Source organism: Lissotriton vulgaris, chromosome 5 (genome assembly GCF_964263255.1).
Source record: "Lissotriton vulgaris chromosome 5, aLisVul1.2, whole genome shotgun sequence".
Lineage (NCBI taxonomy): Eukaryota > Metazoa > Chordata > Amphibia > Caudata > Salamandridae > Lissotriton > Lissotriton vulgaris.
In genome coordinates this window covers 2033951399-2033976709 of record NC_141693.1, presented here as the reverse complement: position 1 = coordinate 2033976709, position 25311 = coordinate 2033951399, and the positions used below count along the sequence as shown (strand labels likewise).

At 50.7% G+C, this 25311-nt stretch overlaps 1 protein-coding gene across 3 annotated transcripts in view; it reads left to right on the top strand.

Moving 5' to 3' along the window:
- Positions 1-10315, top strand: part of NAIF1 (nuclear apoptosis inducing factor 1) — a 187891-nt gene extending 177576 nt beyond the window's left edge. For all 3 annotated transcript variants that reach the window (XM_086924951.1, XM_086924953.1, XM_086924952.1), the window contains exon 3: positions 8899-10315. In XM_086924951.1, coding sequence (XP_086781077.1) covers positions 8899-9371 — 473 coding nt within the window. In that variant the 3' untranslated portion in view covers positions 9372-10315. The remainder of the gene's footprint in view (positions 1-8898) is intronic.
- Positions 10316-25311: the final 14996 nt, after the last annotated feature.

The following is a 25311-nucleotide window of genomic DNA, read 5'->3' as shown; positions in this document are numbered from 1 at the left end:
CACTTTTGTTGTCCAGGCTTCGTGCCCACCCCCCACCCCCTGGCCTGCTCCTACTTTTTGGCTGAAAGAAAATTAGTAAGATTAGGTGGTGTGCCCACATTCAGCCAGCACCACCCCTAGGGTGGGCCAACTGATGTGGATCCCACTTATCAAATTCCTCCATCATGTTTTGGACGGAATTAGCATTCTTGGGTTATGCCCACTTCCCGGGGGAAGAGGTCATATAGAGGGTGTTGACACCCTAAAGTAGGTAGCCCAATGGCTGCTACCTTTCACTCCCATAAAACACCCCTTAATTGAGTATTTAGGCGGCACCCTTGAACACAATAACTCAGATTTGGCGGATGAAGAGAAAAGGATGACGTTCTGCCTGGCTAGAACTACAGCAATACTGTGGACTTTTGGCGCGAAACCCTGCTAGCCCTCAGCCCTCTCTCAATAGTTGTGACAGAGTGACTTGCCCTGCAAGTTGGAGAACTACCAAAGCCTTGGGTTGCCTGCCAGCACTTCAAAAATTACCTACAGTCTCCCTTGGAGTAGAGGAACTACTCCTCTGCAGTCCGCTGGTATGACAAGCAGTGTTTGGCCCACTGCCTTGCAGCTCCCTGGTCAACATCAGGCTGTTTCTGACTAAGAAGTATATGACTGCAGCAGTAAGAGGCACCCACACCTGGGATGGAATCTAGAACTCATCTGGTGTCACCCCCTCTTTCTGCCCGAGGCTAGGCTGTTTCTGACTAGGAAGTATATGACTGCAGCAGTAAGAGGCACCCACACCTGGGATGGAATCTAGAACTCATCTGGTGTCACCCCCTCTTTCTGCCCGAGGCTAGGCTGTTTCTGACTAAGAAGTATATGACTGCAGCAGTAAGAGGCACCCCACACCTGGGATGGAATCTAGAACTCATCTGGTGTCACCCCCTCTTTCTGCCCGAGGCTAGGCTGTTTCTGACTAAGAAGTATATGACTGCAGCAGTAAGAGGCACCCCACACCTGGGATGGAATCTAGAACTCATCTGGTGTCACCCCCTCTTTCTGCCCGAGGCTAGGCTGTTTCTGACTAAGAAGTATATGAATGCAGCAGTAAGAGGCACCCACACCTGGGATGGAATCTAGAACTCATCTGGTGTCATCCCCTCTTTCTGCCCGAGGCTAGGCTGCTTCTGACTAAGAAGTATATGACTGCAGCAGTAAGAGGCACCCCACACCTGGGATGGAATCTAGAACTCATCTGGTGTCATCCCCTCTTTCTGCCCGAGGCTAGGCTGCTTCTGGCTAAGAAGTATATGACTGCAGCAGTAAGAGGCACCCACACCTGGGATGGAATCTAGAACTCATCTGGTGTCACCCCCTCTTTCTGCCCGAGGCTAGGCTGTTTCTGACTAAGAAGTATATGACTGCAGCAGTAAGAGGCACCCCACCCCTGGGATGGAATCTAGAACTCATCTGGTGTCACCCCCTCTTTCTGCCCGAGGCTAGGCTGTTTCTGACTAAGAAGTATATGACTGCAGCAGTAAGAGGCACCCCACACCTGGGATGGAATCTAGAACTCATCTGGTGTCACCCCCTCTTTCTGCCCGAGGCTAGGCTGTTTCTGACTAAGAAGTATATGACTGCAGCAGTAAGAGGCACCCCACACCTGGGATGGAATCTAGAACTCATCTGGTGTCACCCCCTCTTTCTGCCCGAGGCTAGGCTGCTTCTGGCTAGGAAGTATATGACTGCAGCAGTAAGAGGCACCCCACACCTGGGATGGAATCTAGAACTCATCTGGTGTCACCCCCTCTTTCTGCCCGAGGCTAGGCTGCTTCTGGCTAGGAAGTATATGACTGCAGCAGTAAGAGGCACCCCACACCTGGGATGGAATCTAGAACTCATCTGGTGTCACCCCCTCTTTCTGCCCGAGGCTAGGCTGCTTCTGGCTAAGAAGTATATGACTGCAGCAGTAAGAGGCACCCCACACCTGGGATGGAATCTAGAACTCATCTGGTGTCACCCCCTCTTTCTGCCCGAGGCTAGGCTGCTTCTGGCTAGGAAGTATATGACTGCAGCAGTAAGAGGCACCCACCCCTGGGATGGAATCTAGAACTCATCTGGTGTCACCCCCTCTTTCTGCCCGAGGCTAGGCTGCTTCTGGCTAAGAAGTATATGACTGCAGCAGTAAGAGGCACCCACCCCTGGGATGGAATCTAGAACTCATCTGGTGTCACCCCCTCTTTCTGCCCGAGGCTAGGCTGTTTCTGACTAAGAAGTATATGACTGCAGCAGTAAGAGGCACCCCACACCTGGGATGGAATCTAGAACTCATCTGGTGTCACCCCCTCTTTCTGCCCGAGGCTAGGCTGTTTCTGACTAAGAAGTATATGACTGCAGCAGTAAGAGGCACCCCACACCTGGGATGGAATCTAGAACTCATCTGGTGTCACCCCCTCTTTCTGCCCGAGGCTAGGCTGTTTCTGACTAAGAAGTATATGAATGCAGCAGTAAGAGGCACCCCACACCTGGGATGGAATCTAGAACTCATCTGGTGTCACCCCCTCTTTCTGCCCGAGGCTAGGCTGTTTCTGACTAGGAAGTATATGACTGCAGCAGTAAGAGGCACCCACCCCTGGGATGGAATCTAGAACTCATCTGGTGTCACCCCCTCTTTCTGCCCGAGGCTAGGCTGCTTCTGACTAAGAAGTATATGAATGCAGCAGTAAGAGGCACCCACCCCTGGGATGGAATCTAGAACTCATCTGGTGTCACCCCCTCTTTCTGCCCGAGGCTAGGCTGCTTCTGACTAAGAAGTATATGAATGCAGCAGTAAGAGGCACCCACCCCTGGGATGGAATCTAGAACTCATCTGGTGTCACCCCCTCTTTCTGCCCGAGGCTAGGCTGTTTCTGACTAAGAAGTATATGACTGCAGCAGTAAGAGGCACCCACCCCTGGGATGGAATCTAGAACTCATCTGGTGTCACCCCCTCTTTCTGCCCGAGGCTAGGCTGTTTCTGACTAAGAAGTATATGACTGCAGCAGTAAGAGGCACCCCACACCTGGGATGGAATCTAGAACTCATCTGGTGTCACCCCCTCTTTCTGCCCGAGGCTAGGCTGCTTCTGACTAAGAAGTATATGACTGCAGCAGTAAGAGGCACCCCACCCCTGGGATGGAATCTAGAACTCATCTGGTGTCACCCCCTCTTTCTGCCCGAGGCTAGGCTGCTTCTGACTAAGAAGTATATGACTGCAGCAGTAAGAGGCACCCCACCCCTGGGATGGAATCTAGAACTCATCTGGTGTCACCCCCTCTTTCTGCCCGAGGCTAGGCTGCTTCTGACTAAGAAGTATATGACTGCAGCAGTAAGAGGCACCCCACCCCTGGGATGGAATCTAGAACTCATCTGGTGTCACCCCCTCTTTCTGCCCGAGGCTAGGCTGCTTCTGACTAAGAAGTATATGACTGCAGCAGTAAGAGGCACCCCACCCCTGGGATGGAATCTAGAACTCATCTGGTGTCACCCCCTCTTTCTGCCCGAGGCTAGGCTGCTTCTGACTAAGAAGTATATGACTGCAGCAGTAAGAGGCACCCCACCCCTGGGATGGAATCTAGAACTCATCTGGTGTCACCCCCTCTTTCTGCCCGAGGCTAGGCTGCTTCTGACTAAGAAGTATATGACTGCAGCAGTAAGAGGCACCCCACCCCTGGGATGGAATCTAGAACTCATCTGGTGTCACCCCCTCTTTCTGCCCGAGGCTAGGCTGCTTCTGACTAAGAAGTATATGACTGCAGCAGTAAGAGGCACCCCACCCCTGGGATGGAATCTAGAACTCATCTGGTGTCACCCCCTCTTTCTGCCCGAGGCTAGGCTGCTTCTGACTAAGAAGTATATGACTGCAGCAGTAAGAGGCACCCCACCCCTGGGATGGAATCTAGAACTCATCTGGTGTCACCCCCTCTTTCTGCCCGAGGCTAGGCTGCTTCTGACTAAGAAGTATATGACTGCAGCAGTAAGAGGCACCCCACCCCTGGGATGGAATCTAGAACTCATCTGGTGTCACCCCCTCTTTCTGCCCGAGGCTAGGCTGCTTCTGACTAAGAAGTATATGACTGCAGCAGTAAGAGGCACCCCACCCCTGGGATGGAATCTAGAACTCATCTGGTGTCACCCCCTCTTTCTGCCCGAGGCTAGGCTGCTTCTGACTAAGAAGTATATGACTGCAGCAGTAAGAGGCACCCCACCCCTGGGATGGAATCTAGAACTCATCTGGTGTCACCCCCTCTTTCTGCCCGAGGCTAGGCTGCTTCTGACTAAGAAGTATATGACTGCAGCAGTAAGAGGCACCCCACCCCTGGGATGGAATCTAGAACTCATCTGGTGTCACCCCCTCTTTCTGCCCGAGGCTAGGCTGCTTCTGACTAAGAAGTATATGACTGCAGCAGTAAGAGGCACCCCACCCCTGGGATGGAATCTAGAACTCATCTGGTGTCACCCCCTCTTTCTGCCCGAGGCTAGGCTGCTTCTGACTAAGAAGTATATGACTGCAGCAGTAAGAGGCACCCCACCCCTGGGATGGAATCTAGAACTCATCTGGTGTCACCCCCTCTTTCTGCCCGAGGCTAGGCTGCTTCTGACTAAGAAGTATATGACTGCAGCAGTAAGAGGCACCCCACCCCTGGGATGGAATCTAGAACTCATCTGGTGTCACCCCCTCTTTCTGCCCGAGGCTAGGCTGTTTCTGACTAAGAAGTATATGACTGCAGCAGTAAGAGGCACCCCACCCCTGGGATGGAATCTAGAACTCATCTGGTGTCACCCCCTCTTTCTGCCCGAGGCTAGGCTGTTTCTGACTAAGAAGTATATGACTGCAGCAGTAAGAGGCACCCCACCCCTGGGATGGAATCTAGAACTCATCTGGTGTCACCCCCTCTTTCTGCCCGAGGCTAGGCTGTTTCTGACTAAGAAGTATATGACTGCAGCAGTAAGAGGCACCCCACCCCTGGGATGGAATCTAGAACTCATCTGGTGTCACCCCCTCTTTCTGCCCGAGGCTAGGCTGTTTCTGACTAAGAAGTATATGACTGCAGCAGTAAGAGGCACCCCACCCCTGGGATGGAATCTAGAACTCATCTGGTGTCACCCCCTCTTTCTGCCCGAGGCTAGGCTGCTTCTGACTAGGAAGTATATGACTGCAGCAGTAAGAGGCACCCCACCCCTGGGATGGAATCTAGAACTCATCTGGTGTCACCCCCTCTTTCTGCCCGAGGCTAGGCTGCTTCTGACTAGGAAGTATATGACTGCAGCAGTAAGAGGCACCCCACACCTGGGATGGAATCTAGAACTCATCTGGTGTCACCCCCTCTTTCTGCCCGAGGCTAGGCTGTTTCTGACTAGGAAGTATATGACTGCAGCAGTAAGAGGCACCCCACACCTGGGATGGAATCTAGAACTCATCTGGTGTCACCCCCTCTTTCTGCCCGAGGCTAGGCTGTTTCTGACTAAGAAGTATATGACTGCAGCAGTAAGAGGCACCCCACCCCTGGGATGGAATCTAGAACTCATCTGGTGTCACCCCCTCTTTCTGCCCGAGGCTAGGCTGTTTCTGGCTAAGAAGTATATGACTGCAGCAGTAAGAGGCACCCCACCCCTGGGATGGAATCTAGAACTCATCTGGTGTCACCCCCTCTTTCTGCCCGAGGCTAGGCTGTTTCTGGCTAAGAAGTATATGACTGCAGCAGTAAGAGGCACCCACCCCTGGGATGGAATCTAGAACTCATCTGGTGTCACCCCCTCTTTCTGCCCGAGGCTAGGCTGTTTCTGGCTAGGAAGTATATGACTGCAGCAGTAAGAGGCACCCCACCCCTGGGATGGAATCTAGAACTCATCTGGTGTCACCCCCTCTTTCTGCCCGAGGCTAGGCTGTTTCTGACTAAGAAGTATATGACTGCAGCAGTAAGAGGCACCCACCCCTGGGATGGAATCTAGAACTCATCTGGTGTCACCCCCTCTTTCTGCCCGAGGCTAGGTCACCCCCTCTTTCTGCCCGAGGCTAGGCTGTTTCTGACTAGTCTGACTGGGATCCTGCTAACCAGGACCCCAGTCTGTGCTTCTCCCCTACATTGGGTATGGCGAGTACTTAAGCACGTCCCATATTGGCTCCTGATGTAGCCTTGTGAGCCCCTAGTATAGGTACACCAGGGGTCCTCCTTGGGCTGAAGCATGCATTGTGCCACCCATGGGAGGCCGCTCAAATTGGGACTACAGTCCTGCCATTGCAGCCTGTTGAAGCTGGTATTCGCAGTACTTACAACAGATATAGGTTCCCCTATATCTAAGATCACTGCACTTAAAACCTATACGTCACCCCTAATGCAGGCCTTTCCATCCTGAAGGTAGGGTGATTGGTTCTAAGTCTGAGGGTGCCCCTGCATGAGTAGGACCCCCCTACAACCTTCGGAGTCCATTATCCCGGTTTGTAAGTGCATCAACCATTAAGGTACATAAAGTGGCCATGCATTATTACGTGATGCCCATCTCTAAACTGGCTGTAACAAAACCTATCATGTTTGCTATCCCCCACATCGTAAACGGTGGTGAAGTTATGATTCCATGTACTGTGAAGCTTCTCCGGGAGGCGCTCAGTGCTCCCGGTAACAGTCCTCTAGACCCGAACAGCACAACATGGCTGCTGCCGACCAGAGACAATGATTCTGCCCACCTGCTTCTGAGCCAAGCTCGAGTAGAGGAAGGCAGAACAATAGGTATCCTGTCACAAGGAAGGAGGGGTGGCCACCTCCCAGACAGGATTAAGTGTATTGGGGCCGGGTTGGAGCGCTTGCCAGTGCCACTCAGTCTGCTTGAGGGGTATATTTGGTGCCCTCCATGCACAGTCCACTTCAAACCAGTTCAGGGAGCTGTTGGCTCCCCTCTGGTGTGAAACTGGACAAAGGACATGGCAGTATCATCCCCTCTGTCCAGCCTCTCCCCTGGAGGAAACCCTGAATCATCTTAACCCTTTCCTTAAGGTACTTAAGGGCTTACATGTAGGTGGGTCCCTAGATTCATCGTAGAACAAGATTAATTTCAAGACCCCACTTCTTCTACTGTCTGGGTGCTCTGGACTTTGTTGGACCTTGCTCTAAGACTGCAACTGGGACGACTCCTGCTGCTCCTGGTCTTGTCGTCCTGCAAGTCTGCTGCAACATCTGTGACCGTGCTCTAAACAGGAACCTTCCAAGGCCTGTGGGCATCCAAGACATCCAAAGGAATCTCACTTGAAGTGAAAGAGTCACTTTCCTGCATCTGCAGACACCACAACAAAGCTGATGGGTCTGCTGATCCCGAGGTCCCACAGACTCCGAAAGGCTCAGCAACACTGGAGGTGGTTCTTCACATCCTTCGAGGCCTGTCCTGTCCTCTCACCAAGTTTGAGGCCAGTATCCCTTGTTGGAGCCACAGAACCCAAACCCCTGTGCACCGCATCCACTTGCTGCTGAAAAGGCTTGTTGACTTCCTTCCTCCAAGATCTTCGGGCTCCAAGTAGCCCCATCCTCAAGCATCACCTGTGACCAAGATCTTTGTCCTCACCGCACCACTTGCATCGTGAGCCTGCATCTTTGGTGAGCTGCTCGAGGTCCCCTTGCATTACCAGTGCCTCCGGCCTGTGGTTCCTTTTGAGGGTCTTCATTGATTTCTGCCGCCTCCCCTGATAGCTCAGGCCTGCCCGGACTTCCCTGCTTGTGGTGAGTCACCTGAACTTGCTTGTACCAACACTGCATCTTCTTCGCTTTCCACATTGTTTGCAGTTGGCAAGGCTTTTTGGTGCTCCCGCCGGACACCGACTCCTCAACTCTTGACATCCGACGTGGGACAGCTTCCACAGCGACGCATGGTCCACACAGCTGCAGCTCTAAGGTCACTGACAGCTCTCCTGCAACACTCGACATCGGTGGGCATTCGTCTTCCGTGCCTCCTGGTCACTCCTGAGTGGCATGGACTCTGTCCCCTCTGCTTGCAGGTACTTCTCAGCTTGAATTCCACCTTTGGGTTTCACTGGACACTTTCATCTTCTCCAGCAGCTGAAGTCCTCCATTGAGTTCGACTGCGATTTCCGACTCCACTTCACACCTATGCACCCGGCTTGCCTGGTGTAGGTTCCTGTTTCCTAGGGTATCCATGGGTGGGGTGGTTCTCCAACCTTCTGTCTTCCACTGGGTTTCTTTAGGGTCCACTGGGAAGGGTCCCTTTTCTTTAAAATTGCAACTACGACTTACCCATTGACTTGTATTGAGCCTGCGGTCCTGTTCCCACTCTGCACACGGCCTCCGTGGGGTTCCTGGTTACTTACCTCTGGTGGTTCCTTGGGTCCCTGGCACTGCTACGTCTTCTGGGTGTAGTCTTGACCCGAGTCATGGTTTGCATACCGCAATTTTAGTATATGGTTTTGTCTCCCCTGGCAACCACTGTGTATTTGTGCTACTTACCTGTTTTTATTTGCAAAGTATTGTGTGCATTGTGTATACCTCCGGGAAGGAGATATCTGTATGTGTGAATGAATGACTTATAATAAATACCTATTTTTATAAATACACTGTAGTTCTTTTTCTCTTAATCTATTCTATACCAATAAGATTACCTTCAGGTAAAACAAGCTGCTTTACACTCCTTCTGGACTAAGCCTGAAGGCTGCTCTCCACAGCTACCACTTAGAGAGCTTTCTAAGGTTGTCTAAGACTACTAAAATCACCATAAGGGTTGTCTGCATTAGTGCAGGGTGCCCACTTACACATAGGATTGTAGTGCAGGGTGGGGGTATCCTGATAAATAAACAATAACATCTGTGAGAATTTGCTGCTTTGCCAGTGGCAGAGAATTGGCTGTGAGAGGAACTGACATCTTTTCTTTCTCTCTTTCCAGTCCCAGCTGAGACAACATACCACACTCTAGACGATGGTGTGGTGGAGTACTGCACAACGGAGACCCCTACCACAATCACAGCGGAGGCGCCTGTGGAGATAACCACACACCAGGCTGAGGTCTCTGTGAAACCCCAGGAACTGAAGAGTCGAATCGCCTTAAATTCAGCAAAATTATTGCAGGAGCAGCGAGTGACCAACTTGCACGTGAAAGAGATTGCACAGCACCTTGAGCAACAGAACGACTTACTGCAGATGATTCGTCGCTCGCAGGAAATGCAGGCATGCGCTCAAGAGAGGCAGGCGCAGGCCATGGAGGGGAGCCAGGCTGCGTTGACCGCACTCATCCAGGTGTTGCGGCCCATGATCAAGGACTTCCGCAGGTTCCTGCAGAGCCACACAGCAAGTCCATCTGCAGCTGCTGATGCCACTCAGGGAGGTATAAATGGGCAGCAAAGCAGCCTTCTGCCGTGAGATAGCGCTGGACTCAGCTCATGCCTCCAGAACACAACCATTAACCACCCAGTAGACCATGATGAGAGAGGCACGGCCTTGCTGTATCAGACACCATTTGGTGCTATCTGAACTTTTCTCTCACAGCCCTAACTTTTTGTGACAAAGTCACTCACAGTGCACTCTGCGGGGCTCACAGTAACCCGAGACCTGAGGAGCTGCATCACCAAGGAACACCTCAGCATCTCACGGTCTTCAGACAGAAGCCGCTCAGTCATCAGCGCCTTTACGTCTTAAGCCAGGAGCATTCATTCTGGCTTTGGTGCCTTGAGTAGTACAAAATGTCTAATGGTGTCTGAATTACAGCCAGTTGCAAGGAAGGTAGCTGGCCTGGTTCTCCTCAGCCTGGCTGTGCTCAGCGTCCCTCTGCGGGATTTACAGACCGCGCTCTTTTTGGAAGTGACTCCTATGTAACCTATTCCCACCCCTGTCTCCTATATGGCCCTTGTGAGCAGTGAAATGTGACTGATGGTGCATTGCGTTGTCTTGCCGACAACGCCCTACTAACTGAAAGTGGTGCAGCCCTTGTCGCTTTCCTCTCATTGCACATGATGGTCATTGTCCTGTTCCATTGGATTCCAAAGGGTGGGGGGGGGGGGGCAAAGAGGCACTAAGCCTCTTTGCTCCCGTTGGACCTCAGACTGTGCTGCTTCCCTCCACTGATAGTAACCTACCATGCATGGATTCTTCTAGCAGTCTGAAGTAGGTTCTATGTCACCAAACTCCTGCTAGCTGAAAACTTCAAGGCGTCTGAGATACTGGGACATGGAGAAAGGGGTGTCTGCCTCGCCGCGTGCAATGATGTGATGTATGGCTTGGTAGAATGTCTTCTCAGTGCCTTCTTCGCTTGTCCCTGCTTCTCACAAATGTAAATATTTCCTTTCAGTAAAGTGTTTTTTAAATAACTATAATAGAGCTGTTTGTTTGATTTTGTTCCCCAACAGAAAGATGTTAAGCCTCCAGTCTTTTGCCGATAATGTTACATTTCAGCAGCTGGTGGGCATACCACTTCACCAGAAGTGCACCACTGAAGCATGGGAGAATGCCACACCCCGTCGTCCACTCTAGAGATGATCAAAATGCAGAATAAATCTCACCTCCACCGTATACTAACATAATACTTTGTACCAATCTCAGAAAGGTCTCTATAATCATTGCAAAGTGTGTGTCAAGCCTCTACCTCCGATTCCATCCCATGAACATGCAAGATTGGGAAGAGACGTCACGGACCCAGGGGATGAGACATGGTTTACAACAGTCCCCTTCCTTGCAAGGACTCGGCAGACACCTCCAGGGCAGTTGGGCATTCCCTGGAACAATTAGTTTGAGGTATGTGTGGCTGTAGATACACATGCTGTGCATAGGTCCGCCATCTAGTGTCTGGCTCAGATGATTGCAAGTTGTTTTTCTTCTTCCAATAATGTTTTTGAGTCACAAGGATGTGTGACTCCTCCTCTCGCTGATACTGTGCATGGGCTTCAACTCCATTGTTAGATTGTTTTTTTCCACCGATGGGTTCAGATGAACTCTTGCGCTCCAGTTCGAGATCGTCTTGGTTTCCCTTTGGTTTACAGTAAATTCAACGGTATTGTCTCAATCATGTAGATCTTCTTCCATATTTAGCACAGAAACAATCCCTTGCTTTGAATCTTGCGATTCGCCTTAGTGGCCCTCAGGCCACACCCGACTGGGCCTCTTTCACAATGTATATGTATCAAAGAGAACTAGCTACTTATGACTTGTATATTGAACTCTAAAAGGTCATGTCCAGTGGCACCGGTTGGGTGTCTTTATGAAGCCCTCACCCACCAACCTAGTTGGTGGCATGCTTCATCATCGGGCCCACCCAGTGAGACCTAATGTGTCCCGGGTGTGCTTCAACGCCTGATTATAGCAGAGCAGTGTAGTGAGAATGGTGAAGTGAGATTAAAACGGCTTGACAGGGGTCCCAGTGCCCGAGGGCTAAATTAAATTTGAATAAATGGGCTCCTGTCAGCGGTTAAAAACAAGGCAGGATGGATGTGATGGTGGCGAATTACGACTTCCTACATCCGGTATAGGTCGACATGTTTCAGCCAGTGCCTTCTGTTAATTCTGGCTTTCCTCAGGACCGTTTGTAAGTGTGGGTGCATATAAACATTATAACATTAAGTGAGTGTAGCAGGCTATGTGTCGCACTCACTAAGGTGCTGTAGGTGTTAAAGGGGGGATTCCCTCCTCAAGCATACCTGGACAAACAACATTTATGACAAAGACGCAACATGTATAGAGACAGTTTTTAGCATGTAGCACAAGTCAATAAAATTCAATAAAATTGCAGTTTGTAAGTGCTGCGTGTGGAGGCTACAGGCGGCAAAAGTGTAACCATACTGGTGGTACTGTTAGTGATAATAATCGGTTTCTAGATGTCGTGGTGATGCTAGAAAACGGAAGCTCACACGCATTATGTGGGGAAATGGGCGTAAGAGCAATGGTTTTCACGCTGACGATTGACCTACGCTGACGATTGACCTGCGATGCTTCCAGAAGTGGGTCGGCAAGGGAATAACCCTGGAATACAACCGTGAGACCACTGGCTGTTAGGAACCTGTATGGCAGCCATTACTAAGTCAGAGAAAATTTCTGGAGGAAAGGATTTATTATTATATAGTTTAATATATCTGTTGTATCTACCCAGGCCCGACTTTTTCAGAAAGGCATTCCATATTTTAAAGGCCGCACTAATGGTCTTAAACGGTTTCCTTCTAAAGTATCCTAGCTCAGCGTGATATAAGAAACTATTTTCTGCCTCTTGCCCTAACACTACTGCATATACTTCCGTGGACATAGTTGTTATTTTCTGTAGGATACCACCCCCTCCAATCAATCCCTGCATATATTGCAGAGCTGCCGCAAGATAGTTCAGTCTAAAATCTGGCGCGCCCCAACCCCCTCTTTCTCTTGGTAGAGACATAAATCTATACGCCCTTCGAGTTCTTCCATGAGCCCATATGAACCTATTTAGAATACCTTCCAGCGTGTTAAACCATTTGGCTTCAAAAAATAGGGGAATCGATCTAAATAAATAAAGAAACTTTGGTAAGATCACCATTTTCACAACATTAGTGCACCCTACCAGAGAGAGATGTAGGTTATTCATTCTTTCTAGATCTTTTTTAACTTTAGCCAATAATGGAGCCATATTGATCTCGGCCACAGTATCCACGTTCGCAGAAATAATATCCGCAGATATGTTGCTGAACTAACCACCCTGGTATCGATACTCCTAGTGTAACCATTTCTAACTATCTGAGTCTTGGACTTATTTAAACTATAGCCCGATACTTGTCCAAACAAATGAGCCTCCGCTTCAACCCCCCTGATAGCTGTGTCTGGATCAGGGGTCAGTATAGCCACATCGTCGGCATAAGCTAGAGATTTAACTATGCAGCCATTCAATATCATTGGTGGAATCCCTTCATTTCTTTCTAATCTTCGTAGCAATGGCTCCATGTATAATGCGAAAAGCAGTGGGGATGACGGGCACCCTTGCCTCGTCCCCCTTTGAATTTTAACTGCATCTGAATGCCCCCTATTCACTCTGATCTTCGCAGTTGGATCTTTATACAAGGCTAGTATAGCTGTTATAAAGTCCTTACCTATGCCACTCCACCTCAGGACTGCCCAAAGGAATTCCCAGGCGACCCTTTCAAAGGCCTTTTCGGCGTCTAGAAAAAGTGCTGCGATAGGATCGCCCAGGACCCCTGCCGCGTCAAACATAGTGACCATCATTCTGACATGGTGAGTAGTGCCCTTGCCAGGTATAAAGCCTTGTGATGGGCTTACCAGATGCACAATACTCCCTGCAAGTCTTTTTGCCTGCATTTTAGAATATAGTTTAACGTCTGAATTCATCAGGGTAATGGGTCTATATGAGCCAGGGAGTGTTGGAGGCTTCACTTTTTTTGCAATAACTATAATATCCGCTCCGCCCCAGGACTCTGGAGGTGGACCACCCCGTTGTGTGTGTAGCATAATATCAAACATGTCAACCAACAGTACACTTTGGAACACTTTATAGAATTCAACTGGGATTTGGTCTGGCCCAGTCGCTTTCCCTGAGGGGAGGCTATCCAAAGCCCCAATAAGTTCCTCCAAATGCAGTGGAGCATCTAATATCTCCCTTTCCTCTGGAGACAAGGAAGGGGAAGGAATGTCACTAAGATATCTATCTATCTCGGCCTGGCCCCTTGCATCACCCAAGGAATATAATTCATCATAGAAATTCCTGAAAACTTCTCTTATCAAATCCGGATCTGTAACAGAATCTCCCTGCGGATCCAGAATCTCCTTGATATCAGTCGCAGCTGTACGCTGCCTAGTTCGCACTGCCAGGATATGACCAACTCGCTCACTCACTTCATACGCATCCTGCTTTTTAGCCAGATAGTTCTCGGCTGCCTTCCTGGTAATACCTTCTATAGCATCCCCTTTGAGAACTATGATTTTAAGCAAAAAAGGCTCCAGTGAGAGGTTCTGTCTTATAGCTGTAGCTAGGTTTTCTTCTTCTACAATTAGCCTTTGCCGAATTTCTTCTATTTTAATTCTTTCCCTTTTTCGTCTTGCCAACACATAGCTCAGCGTCTCCCCCTTACCCCAGCTTTGAAGCAGTCCCATGCCGCCCCTGGAGATGCCGAGCCTCTATTGATATCCCAGAAAAATTTTATCCAAGCTTCCATATGCTTCTGATAAGCCACATCCTTTAATAGGATACGTTCAAAAGTCCACTGCATGTTCCTACTCTGAACCAGAGGCATATTAAATGTTAACACCAGGGGGCTATGGTCTGAGATAATCCTGGGTTGTTTTTCCACTTGAGCACCAGGGATTAAAGACTTAGAAATTAAGAAATAGTCCAGTCTGACCAAAATTTTATGTGGGGCGGAAAAGAAAGTACTACCATCCAAAAAGGGATGTAGCTTCACCCACGGGTCAACTAAAGAGTTGTGCTGAACCATACTGGCCAGGGCACTGTATGACTTCTTCTTTCTCCCTGCGTATCTCCCCCCCGGTTCTGTGACTGCACTTTTTGGGTCATGGATGTTGAAGTCCCCACAACATATAATGGGCTCTGGCCACTGAGCAAGTTCCGTATCCATAAACTGCCAGACATCAGGATCATCATCAGCCATATATTGTAACCAAGGTAAACCTTACCCCTTTAAAGCATATTTCCACTATATCCCACCTACCCCATTGATCCTCCTTTTTCCTACGAACCACTACATCCCTATTTCTCCCCAAGATTGCTACCCCTCTGGTCCTGGTTCCTTGTTTACTGGCTGCTAATACTGCAAACCCCAACTGATCCAAAAGGTATACCTGTGTTGCTTCAATGTGGGTCTCCTTGAGACATACCAGGTCTAGTTGGAGAGCTCTCAGCAATCCTGCTACTTTCAATCTCTTATTAGAATCGTTGAGGCCACATACATTAATTGAAGCAATCTTACAAGACATTAAGGGACGTCAAACAAATCTCCGCTCATAGACCATCCTACAACAGGAAAAATGTAAAAAATGTGAAAACAACATCCTGCGTTCTTTATGCGCTGTCTGTACTGCCTGTACTGTACCCTACACCCAGTGAAAATGTGCGTTATCACACCAAGAAGACCAACAGATTTGACCGTGTTTAAAACCCCTACCCCCTCCCTTGCCTTTCCCCCCACTACAGGCAAATAGGTCAGGAATGACCTATACATGACCGTTTTTGGGGTGCGTCAGTCGCACCCCTCTCCCATCCTCACTCTCCAACTATTAACCCCCTCAGAAACCCTCAAAACCCGATGATCCTTTTAAGACCCGCATGACTCTTGGTATTACTAATTCACTACCAAACCAGCATTTCAATTTATTCTTTGTCCATCCTATTTTTTCAGCTCTTCCATGAACTGCTGAGCTTTAATCTCTGATAAAAACATTCTGGTTCTCCCTTTCGTGACTACTTTCAGCTTGGCAGGAAACAATAGATTGGCCTCTGATCCCAGAGCCTGAAATTGTGAAATCATCTGCCTCAACCTCCACCTTCTCTCGACCGTCGCGTGACAAAAGTCCGGCCTAGCAAAGAATGTGGTGCCCTCAAAAGATCTCTTACTGTCAGGTCTAGCTTTATCGATGATTTCTTGCCATAACAAAAAGTTCCCTACGTAGACTAGAATAGCTCTAGGAATGGACGCCTAACCTCCTTCTTCTGTGCCGTGCACCTTCCTCTGAGTGAAGGGGAACCTATGGGCCCTCTGGATCTCCCTGTCCCACTGCCACTGGGACTCCGGGAACGCACCCTTGAGTAAGTTAATCACATAGCGCCTGGTATCCTGTCCTTCCAGCCCCTCAGCCACACCAAAAAGTCTAACATTGTTACGTCTTTGTCGATTTTCAAAATCCTCCATTTTCCACTGGAGGTCTTCTGGCCTCTTTTCCTGTGTCGTTTTATAGGACTGCCAGTTACCAAGATCATCTTCAAGCTTGCCCGTTCGCTCTTCCACCTCCGTGACTCTACCAACAAGTTCATCATAGAGCTTATTCGTCTTCCTCAATGTCAATTGTATTTTCTTAGAATCCTGCCTTGCTTTCCGGCTCACTGATCTAGCCTCAGCTTGCATTTGCTTTAACATATTGAACAGAATTTCAAATAAAGCACTGTGCTTTGAAGACCCAGCCGGATCCTCTTCCTGATATGTCTGGGAGGTTGCTGAGTAATCCCAAAGTAGCCGCTTCTCCGTGCCCCCCGGGGATCCTGCCAACTGTCTACTCAGTTTTGACTGTCTTTTCTTCTGAGTAGTATCATTGCCCATATCGGTACCTGAAGAGCTAGAGCCTGACAATAAATCCTCGTCCGCATCTTCCTCTTCCTCTGAAGTTTCCTCACTAGGCTGTACTGGATCAGAGTCTTCATTTAGGGAGTAAAAGTGCTCTCCTTCAACAGAGCCCACATCGCCCTTTTTTAATACTTCATTATCTCTAGAGCCCCCATCAGTACGCCTTTCTTTGTTTGCCAGGCTAACGGAGCTCCCCCAAGTGGCCTTGGCATTTTTTGAAGCGCGCAGCTCCTCTTCCAGCAACATAATAGCACTCATCATGTCCGCGCTTCCCGTCTCACCTTTGGATGCGCTTCCCACCTGCTCGACCATCGTGCCTTCCAATAATGAGACCGAGACTAAGTCACTCTGTTGCTGAGGCCGTTCTGCATCCTGGGTCCCAGAAACGCTGCTTGCGCGGCTGACGGAGCTCTGACTAGGCTGTTGCCTAGCAACGGTAGAGGAAGCGTTCAGCACGTCTGCAGCATCCTCGAGGACGCCTCCACCATCGCCGAGACCTCCAGGACTGCTTTCGCCGAGTTTGCTTGGCATTCCATCACCTTGTTCTGCAGATCTTGCGGTGAAAATCTCCGACAAGGTAGGCTGCCTGAGGGGGGTTTCCCTGGACTTGCTTTTTTCAGTTCTGTCAGCAAGATTCCCTGGCATCATAGAATGCGTCTCCGATCAGTACTGGCAATCGTACTGGGCTTCCCCCGTGGCTCAGTCTTCTTCTTTTGCTGCGGGGCCACCGTTTTCCTTATTGCCCCTGGGTTCTTGGCAGGTCCACCTGGAAGCGCTACCTCTTCAATTGAGGCATTTTTTCCCGTGTCCGCTTGCTCTTTTGCCCTTTCTTTCCCTTTGTCGACTTTGGCAGGGCACGGGGGCATTTTCGACGGCTGCTGGTGTAGAGCTCTCTTAGAACCGAGGGAGCTCATAAGGTTACTGAGCCTTTCCTTTAACCACAGGAATTCCGTTAGGAATCGACTTTTAAGTACCGCGCAGACAGGGTGCACCGTAGCATAGGATGTTAATCGAGCATGCCATCACCACTCAGGGGCCATCGGGGGGTCATTAACATATCATGAAGCAGTCAGCATCTTGGTGTCGACGGGAGAGAGGTCTTGGTGCGACCATTCAGCACAACCCGTCCGCGGCCATCTTGCTTGGGGAGATGTCAAGTCAAGTCAAGTCAAAGGATTTATATAGCGCACTACATACCCGGAGGGTTTCAAGGCGCTTAGGAAGGGGAGGAGAATTACTTGTCAAATATCCACGTTTTAAGTTGCTTTCTGAATGCTAGGTGGTTCTGGGTAAGGCGAAGGTAAGCGGGGAGAGAGTTCCATGTTTTAGCAGCCAGGTATGAAAAGGATCTGCCTCCCATGGTGGTCTTGTTGATGCGAGGTACAGTGGCGAGGGCTTCGCTGGAAGAACGTAGTTGGCGGGAGGGGGTGTAGAAGGACAGTCGTGAGTTGAGGCATTCTGGACCGATGTCGTAGAGTGATTTGTGTGCGTGGGTAAGTAGTCGGAAAGTGATCCTCTTATTGACGGGTAGCCAGTGGAGGTCTTTAAGGTGACCAGAGATGTGATCGTTGCGTGGGATGTCTAATATGAGTCTGGCTGAGGCGTTTTGGATTCGTTGGAGTTTCTTCTGGAGTTTTGCGGTAGTACCTGCGTAGAGGGTGTTTCCGTAGTCCAGTCGGCTCGTGACCAGAGCGTGGGTGACTATTTTCCTTGTTTCGGAGGGGATCCAGCGAAATGTTTTTCTGAGCATGCGAAGAATGTTGAAGCAGGAAGAGGATACGGCGCTGACTTGTCTGTTCATTGAGAGTGAAGAATCCAGGATGACGCCTAGGTTCCGTGCGTGGTCTGTCGGGATGGGTGCTTTTCCGAGGGCTTCCGGCCACCAGGAGTCGTCCCATGCAGAGGGGGATGTACCTAAGATGAGGACTTCTGTTTTGTCTGAGTTCAGTTTCAGACGGCTTTGTTTCATCCATTCGGCAACTTCTTTCATTCCTTCGTGTAGGTTGGTTTTGGCGGTGCTGGGGTCATTGGTGAGGGAAAGGATCAGTTGGGTGTCATCCGCGTACGAGATGATGTTGAGGTTGTGTTGGCGTGCGATGGCCGCGAGGGGGCTCATGTATACGTTGAAGAGGGTGGGACTGAGTGAGGATCCTTGTGGTACGCCGCAGATGACTTCAGAGGCCTCGGACTTGAATGGTGGAAGGCGGACTCTCTGGGTTCTTCCGGTGAGGAACGAGGTGATCCATTCAAGTGCTTTTCCTTGGATTCCGATGTTATTGAGGCGTTGTAAAAGGGTGCTGTGGCAGACTGTGTCGAATGCTGCAGAGAGGTCGAGGAGGATGAGGGCGACTGTGTCTCCATTGTCCAGTAGAGTTCGAATGTCGTCTGTTTCTGCGATGAGGGCGGTCTCAGTGCTGTGTTTTGCTCGGAAGCCAGATTGTGAGGGGTCGAGGGATTTGTTGGCTTCGAGGAAGGCGGCGAGCTGGTTGTTGACAGCTTTCTCAATGACTTTGGCCGGGAATGGAAGAAGCGAGATGGGGCGGTAATTTTTGAGTTCGGTGGGGTCCGCTGTGGGTTTTTTCAGAAGGGCGGTGAGTTCAGCGTGTTTCCAGTCTTCCGGGAAGGTGGCGGAGTTGAAGGAGCAGTTGATGACGTCTCGGAGGTGCGGTGCTATGACGGAGTCTGCTTTGTTGAAGATGTGGCGAGGACATGGGTCTGTGGGGGATCCTGAGTGAATGGAATTCATCAGGCGGATGGTGTCCTCAGTGGAGATTGGGTTCCAGTCGTTAAGGGTGTTCGCGGGGGGAAGATGATCAGCAAATGGTAGGATGGGTTGGTTTCCGGGTTGGTTGTCAAAGCTGTTATGGATGTCTGTTATCTTGTTGTGGAAAAATGAGGCTAGGGAGTCGCAGAGGGTTTGAGAGGGGGTGATGTCGTTGGAGTTGGCCGAGGGATTGGAAAATTCCTTGACAATGTTGAAAAGTTCCTTGCTGTTGTGAGCGTTGTTGTCAAGTCGATCCTTGAATGCTGTTTTCTTGGCTTTTCGGATTAGTTGGTGGTGAGTGCGGGTGGCGTTTTTGAAGGCGTCCTTGGTGCTGGTGGTTGGGTCTTTTTTCCAGGCCTTTTCAAGGGAGCGGCAGAGTTTCTTGGACTTCTTGAGATCATCGTTGAACCATGAGGCCTTCTTGCTGCCAGGTTTGTTTTGACGTTTTTTCAGTGGTGCTAAGGTGTCAGCGGTGTTGGATAGCCATAGGGTGAGGTTGGCGGCGGCTTCGTTAGCGTTAGAAGAGAGGGCTGGGGTGTTTTGAAGGAGCGATGCGGAGATTTGGTCCGTGGTGATTTTGTTCCAGTTCCTTTGTAGGGTAGGTTGGAGGTGGATGCTGGGTTTTGGTTTGTTGTAGGTGAAGTGAACGCAGCTGTGGTCAGTCCAGAGGAGGTCCGTAGTGTGGCTGAAGGAGACATGGTTGCTGGATGTGAAGATGGGGTCGAGTGTGTGACCTGCGATGTGGGTGGGGGAAGTGACTAGTTGTTTAAGTCCGAGGTTGGCGAGGTTGTCCACGAGGGTGGCGGTGTTGCGGTCGTTGATCTTTTCGAGGTGAAAGTTGAGGTCTCCCAGAAGGATGTAGTCTTTGGAGGGGAGCGCGTGTGGGGTGATGAAGTCCGTGATGTCTTCACTGAATTTTGCGCGGGGTCCTGGTGGCCTGTAGAGGAGGGTGCCTCTGAGTGTGGTTTTGGGGTCGATGTGGATCTGGAAGTGAAGGTGTTCGGAGTTGGCGAGGTTGGCGTCCGAGCTGGTTGATATGCGGATTGATTTCTTATGGACGATAGCGATTCCTCCTCCTGTGTGGCTGGTACGGTCTTTGCGGGTGATCTTATAGTCTTCAGGGATGGCAATGGTGATGTCTGGTGCGGAGGAAGCATTCATCCATGTTTCCGTAAGGAAGGCGATGTCCGGAGAAATGGTGTCTAGTAGATTCCATAGGTCAATGGCGTGCCTGTGGACTGATCGGGTGTTGAGAAGGATGCATTGTAGGTGGTTGGGGTGGGGAATCTGTGGTGTGGTCGTAGCGGAGATGTTGTCGGTGCCGTTGAATTTGCAGGAGAAGCAGGAGAAAGGTCCATGGGTTTGTCCAGGGGCGGCTTGGACGCAGTTGGGAGCGCGACCGGGGTTAAGGGCTAGGAGGGTTGCGGCATCGTAGGTAATGCGGGGGGGCTGGGAGGGACGGGGACAGGGGGTCTGGCGTTGGGCGCGGTCCAGGCGCGGACGGGTGTAGACGGGCTTACCTTTGGCGCACCTTCGGCGCGGGTTGGGCGCGGACGCTGCGCGTGAACGCTGCACGCGGGAACTCCTGTCATATATGGATGGTGGGAGGGGAGGGGCGAGGGCGTCTCAGCTGGGAGGCGGGGCGGGCACACGAGGACGACGACTACAACAAACAAAATGGAGGCGGAGGGGGGGAATAGAGCGGAGCGCTGGAGGACAACGCGCAAACCACGATGAAACAGCAGAAACGATCACAACACAGCGCCAATGAGTCCAATGGCAACTGGGCACAAGCAGGCAAGACAAAATGCAACTTTGCAGGCAATGAGCGGAGCGCTGGAGGCTAATGCGCAAATCACGTTAAACACAGCACAATCTTATAAAATACAGCGTGAAAGATTTTTAGCGGTAGCTGGGCACAGGCAGGCAGGTGAAATGCAGCTTATAAGGCAATGCAGCGCTACGATACCAGGTCTCAGCAGGAGCACTGGGAGCGACCACTCGGCTCGTGAGAGAGGAGCGAGTCACGGTGAGTATAGGGTTAGGAGCGCTACTTCTAGACAGTGGGAGGGCGTCTCAGCTGGGAGGCGGGGCGGGCACACGAGGACGACGACCACAACAAACAAAATGGAGGCGGAGGGGGGGAACAGAGCGGAGCGCTGGAGGACAACGCGCAAACCACGATAAAACAGCAGAAACGATCACAACACAGCGCCAATGAGTCCAATGGCAACTGGGCACAAGCAGGCAAGACAAAATGCAACTTTGCAGGCAATGAGCGGAGCGCTGGAGGCTAACGCGCAAATCACGTTAAACACAGCACAATCTTATAAAATACAGCGTGAAAGATTTTTAGCGGTAGCTGGGCACAGGCAGGCAGGTGAAATGCAGCTTATAAGGCAATGCAGCGCTACGATACCAGGTCTCAGCAGGAGCACTGGGAGCGACCACTCGGCTCGTGAGAGAGGAGCGAGTCACGGTGAGTATAGGGTTAGGAGCGCTACTTCTAGACAGTGGGAGGGCGTCTCAGCTGGGAGGCGGGGCGGGCACACGAGGACGACGACCACAACAAACAAAATGGAGGCGGAGGGGGGGAACAGAGCGGAGCGCTGGAGGACAACGCGCAAACCACGATGAAGCAGCAGAAACGATCACAACACAGCGCCAATGAGTCCAATGGCAACTGGGCACAAGCAGGCAAGACAAAATGCAACTTTGCAGGCAATGAGCGGAGCGCTGGAGGCTAATGCGCAAATCACGTTAAACACAGCACAATCTTATAAAATACAGCGTGAAAGATTTTTAGCGGTAGCTGGGCACAGGCAGGCAGGTGAAATGCAGCTTATAAGGCAATGCAGCGCTACGATACCAGGTCTCAGCAGGAGCACTGGGAGCGACCACTCAGCTCGTGAGAGAGGAGCGAGTCACGGTGAGTATAGGGTTAGGAGCGCTACTTCTAGACAGTGGGAGGGCGTCTCAGCTGGGAGGCGGGGCGGGCACACGAGGACGACGACCACAACAAACAAAATGGAGGCGGAGGGGGGGAACAGAGCGGAGCGCTGGAGGACAACGCGCAAACCACGATGAAACAGCAGAAACGATCACAACACAGCGCCAATGAGTCCAATGGCAACTGGGCACAAGCAGGCAAGACAAAATGCAACTTTGCAGGCAATGAGCGGAGCGCTGGAGGCTAATGCGCAAATCACGTTAAACATAGCACAATCTTATAAAATACAGCGTGAAAGATTTTTAGCGGTAGCTGGGCACAGGCAGGCAGGTGAAATGCAGCTTATAAGGCAATGCAGCGCTACGATACCAGGTCTCAGCAGGAGCACTGAGAGCGACCACTCGGCTCGTGAAAGAGGAGCGAGTCACGGTGAGTATAGGGTTAGGAGCGCTACTTCTAGACAGTGGGAGGGCGTCTCAGCTGGGAGGCGGGGCGGGCACACGAGGACGACGACCACAACAAACAAAATGGAGGCGGAGGGGGGGAACAGAGCGGAGCGCTGGAGGACAACGCGCAAACCACGATGAAACAGCAGAAACGATCACAACACAGCGCCAATGAGTCCAATGGCAACTGGGCACAAGCAGGCAAGACAAAATGCAACTTTGCAGGCAATGAGCGGAGCGCTGGAGGCTAATGCGCAAATCACGTTAAACACAGCACAATCTTATAAAATACAGCGTGAAAGATTTTTAGCGGTAGCTGGGCAAGGCAGGCAGGTGAAATGCAGCTTATAAGGCAATGCAGCGCTACGATACCAGGTCTCAGCAGGAGCACTGGGAGCAACCACTCGGCTGGTGAGAGAGGAGCGAGTGATAGATAGATAGATAACAATGGAGAAGAGACTCGCCGAGTGGCGTGCGAGCTGCGCATGTGTCTTACTGAGACAGCCGAAAGGAGAAGCGTGCGAGCTGCGCATTCGTCTCGCTGGAACCACCGGGGTTTCTCACGCATGTGCAGCGGAGCCGCATGCCCTAATGTCAGAGTAAGGAGTTTGCCAGGTATGGTACAGTATATAGTGTGGTGCGGCAAGGGAGTATATGAGCCGTATGAATAGGCAGTTCAAGGAGTTTGGGCTAGGACAGCCGGAGGTTCCCGTGCATAAGCATAAGGGCCACAGTGACATAATGTGTGAGGTTTAAGCAGCATGAGGGGCCTAGCGCATTGGGCCATGTGCGCAAATGATTCTTTGAGCTATACCCATAAAACATCAATGTGACATTCTTATCCTTTTACACCTCTTACGCCACGGACAGAATGCCTCCCCACGGGTCTCCCTAAGCCTCTCTGAGTGTCCCCATCCCCTTTAACAATGCCACCTTGACGAGCTCACTGAATCATTTGCGCACATGGCCCAATGCGCTAGGCCCCTTATGCTGCGTAAACCTCACACATTATGTCACTGTGGCCCTTCTGGTTATGCACGGGAACCTCCGGCTGTCCCAGCCCAAGCTCCTTGAACCGCCTGTTCATACGGCTCATATACTCCCTTGCCGCACCACACTATATACTGTACCATATCCGGCAAACTCTTTACTCTGACATTAGGGCATGCGGCTCCGCTGCACATGCGCGAGAAACCCCGGTGGTTCCAGCTAGACGTATGAGCAGCCCGCACGCTTCTCCTTTCGGCTGTCTCAGTAAGACACATGCGCAGCTCGAACGCCACTCGGCGAGTCTCTTCTCCGTTGCTATCTCCCCACAGGTTCAGGCAATTAACTCACTCATAAAAGCAGACCGCCAATCAGGTTCCGGAGTTCGAGGACGGCACACAGGTATCCCGCAGGTCTTGACCGAGACTGTTGTGAGGATGCAGGCCTACCGACACGACGCCCTGGTAAGCGCTTCTTCCCATACAGGTCCCTAACAGCCAGTGGTCTCACTTTTGTATTTCAGGGTCATTTCCTTGCCGACCCACTTCTGGAAGCATCGCAGGCCAATCGTCAGCGTGAGAACCATGCCCTTACGCCCATTTCTCTACATAATGCGTGTGAGCTTCCGTTTTCTAGCATCACCACGACATCTAGAAACCGATCATTATCACTAACAGTACCACCAGTATTGTTACACCTTTGCCGCCTGTAGCCTCCACACGCAGCACTTACAAACGGCAATTTTATTGAATTTTATCGACTTGTGCTACATGCTAAAAACTGTCTCTATACATGTTGTGTCTTTGTCATAAATGTTATTTGTCCAGGTATGCTTGAGGAGGGAATCCCCCCCATTAACACCTACAGCACCTTAGTGAGTGCGACACATAGCCTGCTACACTCACTTAATTTTATAATGTTTATATGCACCCACACTTACAAACGGTCCTGAGGAAAGCCAGAATTAACAGAAGGCACTGGCTGAAACATGTCGACCTACACCGGATGTAGGAGGTCGTAATTCGCCACCATCACATCCATCCTGCCTTGTTTTTAACCGCTGACAGGAGCCCATTTATTCAAATTTAATTTAGCCCTCAGGCACTGGGACCCCTGTCAAGCCGTTTTAATCTCACTTCACCATTCTCACTACACTGCACTCTCAGTAAGATACCTGCTCCGCTGTAATCAGGCGTTGAAGCACACCCGGGACACATTAGGTGTCACTGGGTGGGCCCGATGATGAAGCATGCCACCAACTAGGTTGGTGGGTGAGGGCTTCATAAAGACACCCAACCGGTGCCACTGGACATGACCTTTTATAGTTCAATATACAAGTCATAAGTAGCTAGTTCTCTTTGATACATATAAATACCCCTGGGGACTCAGACTAGCTATCTGGTCCTCTCTCTCTCTCTTGATACGTCCTCTTTCACAATGTTCAGCTCTACCCGAAAATGAGCTGCTGATGCAACGCACTCCGTTCTGCCTCTGTCCAAACTGGCATTCTAAATACTTCCACACCGACCAGCATTCGGTCTGTAACTTCTGCCTTCTGCCCAACCATCAGAAAGATAAATGTGAGGCCTGCAGGTCGTTTGTTCAAAAAAGACACTTTCGAACTGGCGTGCACGGCGATTAGAAATGCAGCACAGAGACTCAACCAATATCTTTGGCCAGTCAGAAGAGAAGGAAAAAGAGCCCTGGGCAGCAGTGGTGGAGTCTGTTTCTGTACAAGACTCTGATTCCCAGTCAGACACCGAACAAGATCCAGTTCACATGCAGTTGTCCGAAGATCATCGGACTGGGAGTACATATAGTCCAGATTGAAAGCCCCAAAAATCTGCAACAACCAATAAAACTGCTCATGGAACCATCGATTCGGAGGACGAGGCCT